At 51.6% G+C, this 15,848-nt stretch overlaps 1 protein-coding gene across 9 annotated transcripts in view; it reads left to right on the top strand.

Annotated features, from left to right (window-relative positions):
* Positions 1–14,385, top strand: part of sbf1 (SET binding factor 1) — a 67,874-nt gene extending 53,489 nt beyond the window's left edge. For 5 of the 9 annotated variants that reach the window (XM_056589626.1, XM_056589632.1, XM_056589630.1 and 2 more), the window contains 16 exons: positions 759–955; positions 1,572–1,709; positions 2,415–2,510; positions 3,308–3,382; positions 4,562–4,734; positions 5,622–5,801; positions 7,293–7,394; positions 7,742–7,927; positions 9,239–9,365; positions 9,718–9,848; positions 10,055–10,291; positions 11,032–11,139; positions 11,433–11,626; positions 12,225–12,312; positions 12,749–12,880; positions 13,732–14,385. In XM_056589626.1, coding sequence (XP_056445601.1) covers positions 759–955; positions 1,572–1,709; positions 2,415–2,510; positions 3,308–3,382; positions 4,562–4,734; positions 5,622–5,801; positions 7,293–7,394; positions 7,742–7,927; positions 9,239–9,365; positions 9,718–9,848; positions 10,055–10,291; positions 11,032–11,139; positions 11,433–11,626; positions 12,225–12,312; positions 12,749–12,880; positions 13,732–13,830 — 2,263 coding nt within the window. In that variant the 3' untranslated portion in view covers positions 13,831–14,385. The remainder of the gene's footprint in view (positions 1–758; positions 956–1,571; positions 1,710–2,414; positions 2,511–3,307; positions 3,383–4,561; positions 4,735–5,621; positions 5,802–7,292; positions 7,395–7,741; positions 7,928–9,238; positions 9,366–9,717; positions 9,849–10,054; positions 10,292–11,031; positions 11,140–11,432; positions 11,627–12,224; positions 12,313–12,748; positions 12,881–13,731) is intronic. The other 4 variants (XM_056589627.1, XM_056589633.1, XM_056589625.1 and 1 more) reach the window with 2 other exon arrangements.
* Positions 14,386–15,848: the final 1,463 nt, after the last annotated feature.

Here is a 15,848-nt window from a genome sequence, read left to right as displayed (position 1 = left end):
AGAGGGACCTGTAGAGTGACCTGGAGAGGGACCTGGAGAGGGACCTGGAGAGGGACCTGTACACTCTCTGTAGAGGGACCTGGAGAGGGACCTGAAGAGGGTCCTGTAGAGGGACCTGTAGAGGGACCTGGAGAGGGACCTGTAGAGGGACCTGGAGAGGGACCTGTAGAGTGACCTGGAGAGGGACCTGGAGAGGGACCTGTAGAGGGACCTGGAGAGGGACCTGGAGAGGGACCTGTAGAGGGACCTGTACACTCTCTGTAGAGGGACCTGTAGAGGGACCTGTACACTCTCTGTAGAGGGACCTGGAGAGGGACCTGGAGAGGGACCTGGAGAGGGACCTGTAGAGGGACCTGGAGAGGGACCTGGAGAGGGACCTATAGAGGGACCTGTAGAGGGACCTGTAGAGGGACCTGTAGAGGGACCTGTAGAGGGACCTGTACACTCTCTGGAGAGGGACCTGGAGAGGGACCTGTAGAGGGACCTGTAGAGGGACCTGTAGAGGGACCTGTAGAGGGACCTGTAGAGGGACCTGTACACTCTATGTAGAGGGACCTGTAGAGGGACCTGTAGAGGGACCTGTAGAGTGACCTGTAGAGGGACCTGTAGAGTGATCTTCACACGGTCTGCAGGAGTCGAGGCCACGGGTTGTGTGCCTATAAATGTCTGTGTGTGTGTGTGTGTGTGTGTGTGTGTGAGTATATCATGAATTCTTAACGGCTGAATAACTTTACGCGTGTCCCCCCCCCCCCCTCCAGCTACCCCGGGCTGCTCATCGTCCCCCAGAGCATCCCTGACTCCACGCTGCAGAGGATCTGCCGCTGCTACCGCCAGAACCGCTTCCCCGTGGTGTGCTGGAGGAACTCCCGGACCAAGGCCGTGCTGCTGCGCTCGGCCGGCTTCCACGCCAAGGGCGTGGTGGGCTTCTTCAAGTCCCCCAACGCCACGTCCTCAGGTGGCCCACACGCACACGCAGGCACACATGCACAGCCACACACGTACACACACACACAGACACACACACACACAGACACACACGCACACACACAGGCAAACACACACACGCGCGCACACACACACACCAATTTGGGCGTCCAGAGATCGCGGTGTCAAAGACAGTTGGATTATTTTCTATTTGTTTTGTTGTTGTTTATTTCGAATTTGATCATTGAGCTGAGGCTTTTATCAACAGTGGTGCGTGTGTGGTTATGTGTCTTTTATGTACTATTTTATTAATGACAATAGCTCTTGAATAACAAACGGGTTGCAGAGGACCTGTTGCTGAAGGATGGCTGCATATATTATGGTTCCAACGTACAACCTCCTTACAGCTGGGGGTCAAGCCCCCTGACCTACTACCACACGGTCCTGGCCCACATCCATTCATCTATCTATATGTCTGTGTGTGTGTGTGTCCCTGTGTGTGTGTGTGTGTGTGTGTGTCTGTCCCTGTGTGTGTGTGTGTGTGTGTGTGTGTGTGTGTGTGTGTGTCTGTCCCTGTGTGTGTGTGTGTGTGTGTGTGTGTCTGTCCCTGTGTGTGTGTGTGTGTGTGTGTGTGTGTCTCCCTGCAGTGCCCTCCCAGGCCGACTCGTCCAGCCTGGAGCAGGAGAAGTACCTGCAGGCCATCATCAGCTCCATGCCCTCCTACGGCGAGACCCCCGGACGCAACACCCTCAGCGGCTTCACCTCCCCCCACATGAGAAGCTCGGGTGAGTGCTGCACCCCCACCCACATGAGAACCTCCACCCACATGAGAGCCTCCACCCACATGAGAGCCTCCACCCACATGAGAACCTCAACCCACATGAGAGCCTTCACCCACATGAGAGCCTCCACCCACATGAGAACCTCCACCCACATGAGCACCTCCACCCACACGAGAACCTCCACCCACATGAGAGCCTCCACCCACATGAGAACCTCCACCCACACGAGAACCTCCACCCACATGAGAGCCTCCACCCACATGAGAACCTCCACCCACATGAGAGCCTCCACCCACATGAGCACCTGGGGTGAGTGCAGCACCCAGCTCCTCCACCTGTTCTGTTGTGGGGCTGTGTGCTACGTCTTGTGACGGACGAATTGATTTAATTAAAAATAAATGAAACAAGGGTTCGTCAAATTGACGAACCCTCTGCACTCGATGCAATCTGACGACGCAATAAATGTTGAACATTTTCATCCAGAGAAAAAGAGAAAAGGTGAATTTGCGAGTGCAGCAAATAACAACCCCTGACGAGAAACCCAACGCAACCTGTGCACAACAAGTAAAACATATCCATCACACTGCAATGCTACGCAAAGCCCCCACCTCTCTCCTTGTACTGAGCCTCCTCTAGCCTCCACCCTCCCAGACGACTCACCCTCTCCCCCCTTTCCTCCACCCACCCCCCCCCCCCCCCCCTCGACAGACTCCTCAGACAAGCTCCGTCAGCCTAAGATCGGAGCTCTGATGAAGCAGGTGATGGGGTCCAAGGAGGAGCTGCCCGGCACCTTCAGTCGAGGAGGTGAGCTCGTCGATCCCCCCCTCCGCCCACCTCCACCCCCACCCCACCACCCACTCCCAACCAGGCAGCCGTCCCCTGTGTGTGACCCGTGTGTGTGTGTGTGTGTGTGTGTGTGTGTGTGTGTGTGTACGGAGGTCGGTGTGATTGGGGTCGGACCCCCGGTCTACCGCAGCTCCCTGGTTCTGGGGTGGTGGCGGGGGGGGGGAGGTCGAGGTCTGGGGGGCTGCTCAGGACCAGGGCGATCCAGACCGACTCTAAAGCCGGGCAAAGTTTTAAAGAGGGGGTGTCTTTGAGAACATGTTTGACCCTCGTTTGTTGCTTCGGCTCGTTCAGCCTGGGATGTTGTTCGATTCATCTCAAGTCGAACAACGGATGCTAAATATTTCCCCGCCCGCAAACGAAGGACTGGTTGTGATGTCCCAACCGGAGTCAACCAATCGTCCTTAAGATGAAATGTAAACCAACCAATCACAGGCTGCCATGGGCTCCCAAAACGGTTTAATTCTACTGGTGTTTGTCTGAGCCCTGGAGAGTCAAAAGAAAAATGTTTAACTGTATTTGATAAAAAAAGACTTGATAAAAAAAGAAACGGGGTCAAAAATAAGTCAAACACCCTCCTTTAAATTTGTCCGTGACAAAAACTAATTGGTTGGGGTTAACCAGTGTGTGTGTGAGTGTGTGTGTGTGTGTGTGTGTGTGTGTGTGTGTGTGTGAGCGAGGGATGGTAGTGTGAGACCCACCCACACTTCACCAGTAGCTGTTAGCTTAACACCCCTCTCTGTGTCGTTTGACCTCAGCTCTGGGTCAAAGGGCGAGGGTCATCTCCCTTTCTCAGCCCAAAATGTCAGTCAAGTCCAGGAGCTCTCCTCGAGGTACAGTAGGCCATGCCCCCCCTCCCCCCCCCCCCCTCCCTCTTGACACTCTAATCTAACCAATCAAGATCTTTCAAACAGCTGTCGCCTTCCTGTCGGTGGTCGACTGTTTCCTCCCTGTGACGTCATTGTCTGCTGCGTGTCTCTCTCTCTTTGGACTAACTATCTGTCATGTGATTGGATTGCCTCTCTCTGATTGGAGGGTTTCGTCCGGGCCGTCTGCATGATGGCGGTCCTTCCTCCTCCCCCCCCCCCCCCCCCCCCCCACCCCCACCACCATCACCACCTCTGTGTTTCGCAGGCTGTCCCTGTGTGTTCTGTGTTTTGAGGACTGCTTTCTGTATCCATGGCGACGGATGACCGGTCACCTGGGATCACCGTGTTTGTAGACTAGTCACTTCTGTTTCCTTGGTAACCCACGTAGGTGCCCCGGGCGCACTAGCTGTAGCGCTCTGCCAATCAAGGTGATGTTGTCCGTCCGCTGTCTACTAGCATGGCTGCGGTGGCTAACGGCTAATGCTACACCGTGCTAACTGACCGTTGTAGTGCCACCGAGAGGTCAAGCCTCGTTTGTGATGTGATGGAGGATGATGATACTGGATCTCTGCTTTGGTTTGCCCTGATTACGCTCCAAGATTTTGTGTGTGTCAGTGTCCGTTGGTTTGTGCGACGGAATATACCTGTTTGTGTGTGTCGCACATTCTGTGCCAATTCCGTTCTCTTGCTGTCCTGTGAATTGTACATAAGTGTATTAATTCCTGTGTTTGTGTGTCTGTTTGTCTGTGTGCGTGCATGTTTGGGATTTGCACATGCGTGTGGGTTTTGCCTGGGTATGTGCGTGTGTGTGTGTGTGTGTGTTTTCCATATGCATGTCTTTGTGTGTTTTGCACCCGTGTGTGTTTTGTATGTGTGTGTGTGTGTGTGATTTGCACGTGTGTGGGTGTGTGTGTGTGTGTGTGTGTGTGTTTTGCACTCCTGTGTGTGTGCGTGATTTGCACGTGTGTGTGTATGTGTGTTTTGCACTTGTGTGTGTGTGTGTGTGTGTGTGTGTGTGTGTGTGTGTGTGTGTGTGTGTGTGTGTGTGTGTGTGTGTGTGTGTGTGTGTGTGTGTGTGTGTGTGTGTGTGTGTGTGTGTGTGTGTGTGCGTGCGTGTGTGTGTGTGTGCGCTCCCCTCCCCAGGCAAGTGGGGCAGCATCCGTGGCAGCGGCCGTCTGAGCGCCTACAACGCTGACGTGGGGAACCGGCTGGCGGGCAAGGAGTCGCCGCACCTCAACGGCGCCGCGGGTGACGCCCTGTTCCTGCGCCAGCCCCGTGCCTACCTCTACATCATCGGGGACAAGGGACAGCTCAAGGTGGGCGGAGCTACAGCCGAGGACACGCCCCCGTTCTGGGCTGAGCGGACACGCCCGTGTTCTAGGCGGAGCCTCCGTTTAGGACACGCCCGTGTTCTGGGCGGAGGCTATGTCTAGGTCACGCCCGTGTTCTGGGCGGAGCCTCCGTCTAGGACACGTCCGTGTTCTGGGCGGAGCCTCCGTCTAGGACACGCCCGTGTTCTGGGCGGAGCCTCCGTCTAGGATACGCCCGTGTTCTGGGCGGAGCCTCCGTCTAGGATACGCCCGTGTTCTGGGCGGAGCCTCCGTCTAGGACCGCCTTGTTCTGGGCGGAGCTACAGCCCAGGACACGCCCGTGTAGGGAGCACTAATGAGCTGTTTGAGTTCACTTTAGTTAGATGGTGCTCGTTAGAAACACTTCAGTGTGAGCCAGGGAGGCTGGTTTTATATCTGTAGTCCCCGGGACTTGTGTCAAACATTATATGAATGATGTTCCGCTAAGGGACCGGGTCAGGAAGGGAAAGACGATGGATGAAAGATGTCAAGGGCCAAGGGACCGGAACAAATTAATGTTTGTAGGAAGGTTTCCCCGGGTGGACAGACTCTTAGAGTAGCCGTGTTTTATTCTTGAGAAACGCTGTAGTTGTGATGTCTCTCAATGGAGTCAACGGCTAGGGACAGTGAGACAGTGAAAGGTTTAAACTGATGCAGAGAACTCTTTTCCTTCATCACCCGTGTAATCACCCCAACGAACTTTGACGGCGATTGATTTCCCTATAAACCTTAAGATTACCCTCACTAATCCCGGCTCTTGCTCATATTGGGAGTTTCCACAGTGACTGACCCACTGTCTGTTTGTGTGTGTCTGTGTCTTTCTGTGTGTGTGTGTGTGTGTGTGTGTGTCCCAGCAGGGGGGGAAGCAGGACCCGCTGCAGCCGTGGGAGGTGATCCCCAGCGAGGTGTGTGACGTGCGGCAGGTGAAGAACAGCTTCAAGAAGCTGATGAAGGCGTGTGTGCCCAGCTCCGTCAGCACCGACGCCGCCCTCAGCTTCCACCACTGCCTGCAGGACTCGGAGTGGATGAGCCTGGTGGGTGACCACCCCCTGTGTGTGTGTGTGTGTGTGTGTGTGTGTGTGTGTGTGTGTGTGTGTGTGTGTGTGTGTGTGTGTGTGTGTGTGTGTGTGTGTGTGTGTGTGTGTGTGTGTGTGTGTGTGTGTGTGTGTGTGAGGTGGGGTGTGTGTGTGTGTAATGAGGTTGGTTGTGTGTGTGTGTGTGTGTGTGTGTGTGAGGTGGGGTGTGTGTGTGTAATGAGGTTTGTTGTCTGTATGATGATGGTGTGAGAGTCGGATAAAATGTGTGTATTTGTTTTTGTTTGTGTGTGTGAGAGAGCGAGGGATGTTGTGTGTGTGTGTGTGTGTGTGTGTGTGTGTGTGTGTGTGTGTGTGTGTGTGTGTGTGTGTGTGTGTGTGTGTGTGTGTGTGTGTGTGTGTGTGTGTGTGTGTGTGTGTGTGTGTGTGTGTGTGTGATCATGGTAGGTGATGATGGTGTGAGAGCATGATAATGTGTGTGTGTATTCTTTTTTGTTTGTGTGTGTGTTTGAGAGGGATAGTGTGTGTTTGTATGTAAGATACTAGTGTGTGTGTGTGTGTGTGAGATGGAGTGTGTTTGTCTGAGAGGAATAATGTGTGTGTACATTGTTTTTTTTTATTTGTGTGTGCGTGCAGTTATGGAGGATCCTTTTGGCTATAAGTTTGTGTGTGTCTGTGTGTGTGTGCGTCCACTAGACTCAGTTTGTGTGTGTCTGTGACTTGATGCTGATTTCTTTGTGATGTTTTGTTGAGCACAGTGTGTTCGCCTATAGGACTTCTTGTTTTATGGATACATGTTTTTGTATGGAATAGTTGTGGTCGCACATTTTGTGACGCAAGATGTGTGTTCAAGAGAGCGGTGTCTGTGTGTGTGTGTGTGTAAGTGTGATGGATGGTGATTCATGATTTGTTTGTGATTATGAAGATAAGCCTGGTGTGTTAGCTTGTGCGTAGGTATTTGTATCCTGTAAACATGTTTGTGTTTGCAAAGGTTATCTCGATCTCAAGACTTAAGATGCCTGTGTGTGTGGATGTGTGTGTGTGTGTGTGTGTCTCTATGGATGTGTGTGTGCGTCTCTCTCTGGTTGTGTGTGGTGTCTCTGGATGTGTGTGTGTCTCTTTCTTGATGTGTGTGTGTCTCTCTATCTCTGGATATGTGTGTGTGTGTGGTGTCTCTCTGGATGTGTGTGTGTGTGTGTGTGTGTGTGTGTGTGTGTGTGTGTGTGTGTGTGTGTGTGTGTGTGTGTGTGTGTGTGTGTGTCTCTATCTCTGGATATGTGTGTGTGTGTGTGTGTGTGTGTGTGGTGTCTCTGAATATGTGTGTGTGTGTGTGTGTCTCTATCTCTGGATATGTGTGCGTCTCTCTCTGGTTGTGTGTGGTGTCTGGATGTGTGTGTCTCTGGATGTGTGTGTGTGTTGGTCTCTTTCTTGACGTGTGTGTGTCTCTGGATGTGTGTGTGTCTCTGGATGTGTGTGTGTGTGTGTGTCCAGCTCAACAAGGTGCTGCAGGTGTCCGTCCTGGTGGTGGAGCTGCTGGATAAAGGCTCCTCAGTGATGGTGAGCCTGGAGGACGGCTGGGACGTCACCACACAGGTGAGGCCACGCACGCACGCACGCTCTCTGTCTCTGTCTCTGTCTCTGTCTCTCTCTCTCTCTCTCTCTCTCTCTCTCGTATACACGCACGCACACATATACACGCACATATAAACACACACATATAAACACACACATATAAACACACATATAAACACACACACATATAAACACACACACACGCATACATACATACATATACACACACACATTAATATAAAATTGAGTTGTTTACTCTAATAAAGTAAAAGAAGATGTGGGTTTGTCATTAGCCGCTGTCAGCTGATAGAATCTGGTAGCGGCCCGAGACAGCATGGTCCAGTCTGTAACGAGCCCCCCCCCCCCAGGTGGTGTCCCTGGTGCAGCTGCTGTCGGACCCGTACTACCGCACCTTCGACGGCTTCCGGCTGCTGGTGGAGAAGGAGTGGCTGTCGTTCGGCCACCGCTTCAGCCACCGGGGGGCCCAGACGCTGGCCTCCCAGAGCAGCGGCTTCACCCCCGTCTTCCTGCAGTTCCTCGACTGCGTGCACCAGGTAGGACCGCAGGGGGGGCCACGCCCACCTGGGGGGGGGGGGGGCACGCCCACCTGGGGGGGGGGGGGGGGGGGGGAGGTGCGCAATAGGGCACGTGCGCAATAGGGTCCCGGCTGCAGGGTCGGCCACGCCCAAACGGGGGGCTATTCCCGCTCTCACCTCTAGGTGGAGCCTCTGGACCTCAAAGTCTTTGCCAGACAAATTTCTTTAATGATAGAAATGGTGAAAGGTAAATACACATTCAAACATACATACGTGTGTGTGTGTGTGTGTGTGTGTGTGTGTGTGTGTGTGTGTGTGTGTGTGTGTGTGTGTGTGTGTGTGTGTGTGTGTGTGTGTGTGTGTGTGTGTGTGTGTGTGTGTGTGTGTGTGTGTATTTCTGACATGCACCGTACACCTTTGTCAACACGCTTCACCGGTCTAGAGAATGTCTCTCAGTGGCTCTTGACCTCACTTCCTGTTTGTAAATCCTACTGACGTGGATTGCTTCGGGTCCAGGAAGTGATGTCACGACCCTCCGAGAGAGACGGATGTCTTTATGGTGTGCAGTGGCAGCAACACACTCTTTGCACCTTCCACTTATTATGGGATGGATAGGGCTGAGTTCAAGCTGCTTCCTCTCTCTCCATCTATCTCTCGCTGTCAAACGTTAACCTAGATGGCACAAATGAGTTTGTCAGGAAGAGTGGAACAATAGGTCCTGCCTACTGTCTTAACCCGGGGCCCAGAGCTCTTGTCTGACAGTCATTCATTCATTCGCTGGGTAGCGTCAGATGCATAGATTTTCAATCCTATCTTGTAACTATTTGAATGTGCTTAAATCTTAAGTCTGCTGTTGGGGGACTGAATTTGCTTAATATTTGTTACTCACTAGTGAGTGACAGCCAGTCCAATCAACAAGTTGGATTTTTTGTGTTTTTTTTTTAATAAAAATCAACAAAACCAGTGGGAAACCACAGACTGCTGAATGGAAATGTCTTGTAGTTGTATAAGTTACTTTAGTGTTTTTACCCTGCAGATACACAAATCGTACTTTGTTGATGATGTATTCATCCAGACACACTCCATCCATGTCATATTATAACTTTTCTTATAATACAATAATAATTTGTTGATAATTAGCAGTTCAAACCTCTAATAATATTTCTATAGATCTTGCTTTCTGCTAAATCGTATCTATTTAATTTTTATCATTTTATTTCATTGTATGACTGTTTCAATATGAAGCACTTTGAGTCTGCCTCGTGTATGAAAAGTGCTGTATAAATAAAGTTGCCTTGCCTTGTATAACAGCCTCTCCTTCCCCCTCAGATCCACCTGCAGTTCCCCATGGAGTTTGAGTTCAGCCAGTACTACCTGAAGTTCCTCGCCTACCACTACGTCTCCAACCGCTTCAGGACCTTCCTGCTCGACTCGGACTACGAACGCATCGAACTAGGTCAGTCCCCTCCCCTCAACCACGCCCAGGTGCATCCTGGGAGTTCTGCCTACCACGTGGCATCCCCAATGCGCACCGACCTCATGTCCGTTCAGAGGTCTAGTTGATTGCCATTTTAAATCTATCTTTGGTGTAAACAAACCGAAATCTGCTGTTGGGTCACTGAATCTGTTTTATATTTGGCACTAGTGGTGAGTGACAGCCAGTGCAGCCAATCAACACAAAATGATAGTGAGGAAATGACCAAATAAGTAAAGTCTGCCTGTCTGCCTGTCTGCCTGTCTGTCTGCCTGTCCGTCTGTCTCTCTGTCTGCCTGTCTGTCTGTCTGCCTGCCTGTCTCTGTGTGTGTAGGGGTGCTGTATGAGGAGAAGGGGGAGAGGAAGGCCCCCCAGGTGTGTAAGTCCGTGTGGGACTACATCGACCGGCTCAACAAGAAGACCCCCGTCTTCTACAACTACATGTTCTCCCCCGAGGATGAGGAGGTAAGGGGGAACGCACTGACACACTCACCATCTCACTCACTCACTCAATCACCCTCACACTCACTCAATCACCCTCACACTCACTCAATCACCCTCACACTCACTCAATCACCCTCACACTCACTCACCCCTTCACCCCCACACACACAGAGCTGGTCCTTAGTCCTAGCCCTCTAATACCCCCCCGTCCCCCCTCTGCCTCCCAGGTACTCCGGCCCTACAGCCACATCTCCAACATGAAGCTGTGGGACTTCTACACGGAGGAGACCCTCTCGGAGGGGCCCTCCTTCGACTGGGAGCTGGGGCGGAGCCGGCAGGAGCGGCCGGCCGAGGAGCCGGCGGCGGCGGACAGCAGCGGGCCCACGTCCCAGCGCCAGATCGTCTGGCCCTGCTACCACAGCCGCAGCAAGCTGCTGCCCGACGCCATCACCAAGCTGCTGCAGGTGAGCGGCCTGGCACCCAGCCGTTAGCATCCCTAGCACCCAGCCGTTAGCATCCTGGCATTGGACCCTAGCGGCTAGCGGTTAGCGTCCTAGCATTGGACCCTAGCGGCTACCGGTTAGCGTCCTAGCATTAGAACCTAGCGGCTACCGGTTAGCGTCCTAGCATTGGAACCTAGCGGCTACCGGTTAGCCTCCTAGCATTGGAACCTAGCGGCTACCGGTTAGCGTCCTAGCATTATAATCTAGCTGCTTCCGGTTAGCGTCCTAGCATTGGATCCTAGCGGCTACCGGTTAGCGTCCTAGCATTAGAACCTAGCGGCTACCGGTTAGCGTCCTAGCATTAGAACCTAGCGGCTACCGGTTAGCGTCCTAGCATTAGAACTTGGAGACTAGCGGTTCACATCCTATCATTTTGACCCCAGAGGCTACCGGTTAGCGTCCTAACATTGGAACCTAGCGGCTAGCATTAGAACTGAGCCGCTACAGGCCAGCATCCTAGCATTACCACCTAACAGCTGCAGGGCGGAATCCTAGAATAAGCTTGCAGCTGCTACAGGTTAGCACAATTTTGCCACATACATATTAGCACTAAGCAGGCTACAGGTTAGCATCAAACCACTACATAAAAGTCTTAACCTAGCTTAGCCTTACTAACAAGAGCATTGCAGCATTAGCTCGCAGCAGCGACAGGATAGCCTCATCGTACAGACACCTAACGTGTGTCTGCCTGCGCCTCACAGGACATCCAGAGCCTTGAGGCGGAGCTGGGCCAGACGTCGGAGAAGTGGAAGGACACCTGGGACAAGATGAAAAACGCGCAGAGGGGCGAGGCCAAGCTGGAGAGCAAGGTAGCGCCGCGGGGCCGCTAGCTCCTGACGCACCACACGGACACGGCGTCTCGGCTCGTGAACGGCGGGTCTTCAAACACAATTAAAGTTAATTACCTAATATCTACCATGGCTGTGTATCGGCAGATTATCCCAGGGGAAAGAAAGATTTTGGGCAGATGGTTAAATTTTCTTTATATTATAATCTAATCAGACACTGACCTCTAGTGGCCACTGGTTGAAACGCGGTGGAGAGCACACGGCGAGTCCCTGATGAGTCCGTCTAACCCCCCTGGTCGTCCTTCCGCCCCCAGCCCTCGTTCTCCAGCTCCCTCTTCATGACCTCCAACCCGGGGCACCAGCGGCGGTCCCACGGCGTGGTGATGCAGGAGGGGGGCGTGGGTCTGGACGGCCAGCCGAGCCCCACCTCCACGCCGGCGGCCGGGCGGCCCAGCGCCAGCACCAGCGCCCTCTACTCCCAGTTCCAGAGCACCGAGAGCGACAACCGGTGAGGGAGGGAGGGGGGACGCTTCAGTGTGTTAGCGCTGTGTTCGGCTGACCACAGCCTGCTGAATGGACATGAGTTTGGGTTCAGTTAAGTTATTCTAGCGTGTTTACCCTGAAATCAGCAGGAAGTGTGTTTAACCTGCACTCTTCAAAGCAAAGCCCGCTGAACGGAAATGGTTTTGATAAAATGAGTTACTTAACTTTGTTTACCCTGAAATCAGCAAACCCTCATGTGCTGAATGGAAATGTGTTTTAGTTAAAATACGTTACTGAAGTGTGTTTAGCCTGCATTAGGCAAACCACAGCTTGTCGGATGGAAATGTTTTGGTTAATATATATGTTACTCAGAGTGCTACCCTGTACACAACGTGCTGAATGGAAATCCTTTTAAGTTCTGATAAAATGTATTTACCTTCTGATTAAATAAAACCATTAAGATACCGTTTGAAGCTATGCTTTAGATACGTTTTCGCCTCGCAACCCCGACAGAAGATCCCCCCCCCCCCCCCCCTTCAGGTTCCAAAGATGTCGTGCCCCAGTTTTATGAATGACCAGCGTGTGTGTGTGTGACACCCCCCCCCCCCCCCCCCCCCCCCCAGGAGCTTTGAGGGCATCCTGTTCAAGAGGGGTGCGCTGCTGAAACCATGGAAACCACGCTGGTTCGTCCTGGACAAGACCAAGCACCAGGTGAGACACCTGTGACCAACGAGCCTGGCCAACCACCAGGGCTCTGGAACCCTTCGGCTCGTTATAGATCTCACAAAGGGCGTCGCCAAAAGGCCTCCGGACGCCATTGGATAGGCCTAGAACCAATCACAGCCACGAAACGGGTGACCGCACCGAGTGATGATTCATTTTTTAGTTTTCTTCTCAACAAAGAATTTAAATGCAGTCGTCTGTCGTTCTTAGCAGAATCAACAGACCGTTCTACATCAGCGGCAGCCATCTTTGTTGTTGTCTCAATGCCATCATCTTCACCCCGCCTCATGTTGGATAAAGGCCTGTGATTGGTCGGTCCACCTCCTACCGGTGTTTGTGATGCGAGTGGAGCCGGCGAGACGGGTCTGGTTCCCAAGGCTCATGTTCATCCCCTCATTCCTCTCTCTCCTCCTCCCCCTCCCAGCTGCGTTACTACGACAGCCGGCAGGACAAGGAGTGCAAAGGAGTGATCGAGCTGGGGGAGGTGGAGTCCGTCATACCGGGAACGCCCACCATGGGGGCGCCCAAGAACATCGAGGAGAAGGCCTTCTTTGACGTGAGTGGGGTCCACCTAGCCTGGCTAATACCAGACCTCGTCTCAGCCTACAATGAGACAATCATTTTCTCGTGTTTGAGGCGTGGTTTACGATTGCCCGGAGCCGTCTGTCTGTTGGGCGCTACGAATGTCTATCATATGAGTCTGTACGTAGCTCATAGCCAATCGTATCAATTTAACCAGATGACCTTAGCCTGGGTATAATACCCATGCTGCCTTGCGCGCGATTTCATTTCGCTCTGCTAGGCAAAACTACTAAACTACTTAGAACACGATCTAAGGCCGCATCGAAAGGTAACTTCGCGTCTGCTGCCGTTTTGGATCCGTAAGCTACAAGCTTTGACGCCGCATAGACGTCGTCATCGTCTTGACGACGTCTAGTTCTGCGCCGTTCTGCGATCCGTTCCCTATCTCAGGCGAAAATCGGATCCATGGAATCCATGCTGCCTAGCAGCGTGAAATGAAATCGTGCGCAAGGCAGCCTGGGTACAGCCAGGCCAGAGTACACCTGGGTTGTGGGCGGGATAGCCCAGGCTGCAGTCTACCTGTGTTGGCGTCCTCGCAGACATTGGGGTTGGAACACAGAACCTTCCAGCGATCCCGACACACGCACGTTCTTTAGTGTGTCATGATCTCAGAAGGATGCTTGGTTCCAATAAGTACATTTTTCAGAAGAAAGAGAAACAATATTTCGCTGTAGGAACAGTAAGGATGTTCGTCCAACCCAAGCACTTAGTTATGTTAACTATTTATATATTTTTGTAAGGATGAACTAATCGTCTGTTCTTACTTAATAGTGCGTATATTAAAATATCTGAGGATTGACCAATCGTCTCGTCTCTCTCCCCCAGCTCAAGACGACCAAACGCGTGTACAACTTCTGCGCCCAGGACAGCCTGAACGCACAGCTGTGGATGGACAGCGTGCAGAGCTGTCTGTCGGACGCCTGAGGCAGGAATGGGCGGGACTTACGCCCTCCAACCAGAAAGGACCGAAACGGAGCGCACTCAGAGATGCCGCGGGGGACAGCCTGACGGACAGCTCGGCCCGGCCAATCCCAGGTCCAGCTGGGACCCTTTGGGGAGTGGCCTTTTTTTGTCCCTTTGTTTAGCTGGGTTCAAGTGTTTGCCAGAGTCGGACTAATGATGTCACGTCATAGTGTTTAAAACTTTTTTTTCATATAAAATAACAAAAAAGAAATCAACAAAAATAAAATAAAGTCGTCATCCCCCGCCCCCCCCCACTCCCCGCCCTGATGACCACTTCCTGTCGCCGACAAACAACGGAAAAATGCAGCATGGCAACCATCTCACACTCTGCTGTTGCCAGGGCGACCCTACGGCTGCGCGCGTGCAAGCATGGCGACCAATCACGAGCCTCCAAGCCCTCCCCTACTATAAACTCCACCCCTTAGGGACTGCGACCCAACAACCCGTCATTCCACCGGAGGTTTGGATGACATACTTCCTGTCGGGGGAGACGCTGAGTGACAGAACTGACCCCCCCCCCCCCCCCCCCCCCCCCCTCGGCTACGGCCTCTCACTGCCTGACGGACGGCTGATCGGGCCAATAGGAGGCCTTGCTTACCGGTTATGAAGGATTCACCTTTTTATCCCCGTCTTCATCCTCCTCCTCCCCGCTCCGTTGGTGACTCATGCTGCCATACTGTGAAAGCCATCGCAGCGCCCCCCGGTGGTCCGAAGTGGGAGTGTTCCCGTTGGAGATGGTCGTTGGTTCTCATCTCAGACTGTTTACTGAACACACGCACCCACACGGATCGACGTCGTTCAAAACCACTATTAACGATTTCACTTTTAACATTCACGGAATTCCTTTTTTATCAAAAAGGACCAAGGGCAGGGAAACTTTATTTTGATTGAGACCAACGATTACAGGTGAGCGATTCCAGACTGATGTGAGGGATTAAGGGGCGCTGTACAGAGAGTGGAATTGTCGAATTTATCGGAGGGAATTTTCCATGTTGTGCGCCGATGCCCGAAGTTTTCTTTTTTAAGGTGCGTCGGATTCTCATTCCAACCGATGGCGACGGTCGGGCGACTTGGAAAACAAACGCAGCAAATGATTCAGCAAGTTTATGATTCACTAGTTTTTTTAACACCGCCAGTGGAATTCAGAGCGTTTGCCATTAATCTATTTATCTAGAATAGATGAATCGTCATCAAAAAATAACCTTGAACAGCAAATGTGTTGCAGTCGATGTAGAGCTAGCTAAAATCAACGGTTAACGCTTCAGCAACTTCCGAACATCGTGATCGTTCTCCAGTTCGGCTTCAGTCCGCGTAGGTCGGCTAGTTTTATTTTTCTCTTGGAGGTATTTTAAATCCTGTCCTATCCGGTTTTGAGAAATTATTTTGAATCTTGATTTTTTTTTTTTATATTGCCACTGATCTTTTATTTTTTATCGGAAACAGTTGAAGACACCATCACGCACACACACACACACACACACACACATGTACATGGGACACAGGCTCACCACCCTCATCCACACCTGCTATGTAAAATATGGTTCTACTGCTGTCTCGTTGAATATAAAATTTGAATTGTAGATTATTTTTTGTGTCTAATAACTCCCTTGTATATACTACTCCAGATTTGTATGTAACGTTATGGTAGTAATTTATTTAACTTTTGTCCTACAGTAGAATTCCGCAAGTACCACTTTTATTTTGAAAATTAGGAATCCAATGTGCCATTTTGTTTATTTCTGTATTAATGTGACTAATGCTACTACTTTTTTTTAAGAAAAGGAAAAAAGTACCAGTAAACCCACAACGTCTTTCGGTTTTTTTTTAACAACGTTTGTCCATTTTCATTTTCGATGTCGACCCATTCGTTAAGAGTGGACCTATAGTGTATTAGTGGTTAAAAGTCTCTAAAACGTGGCTTAATCATTTTTTTTTTAAGGCAGGTTCAACTTGTAGTTTGTATCTTAACTGTGCTGGTG

The sequence above is a fragment of the Gadus chalcogrammus genome, chromosome 4, assembly GCF_026213295.1.
Source record: "Gadus chalcogrammus isolate NIFS_2021 chromosome 4, NIFS_Gcha_1.0, whole genome shotgun sequence".
Taxonomy (NCBI): Eukaryota; Metazoa; Chordata; class Actinopteri; order Gadiformes; family Gadidae; genus Gadus; species Gadus chalcogrammus.
This window is presented reverse-complemented; position numbering and strand designations above follow the sequence as displayed.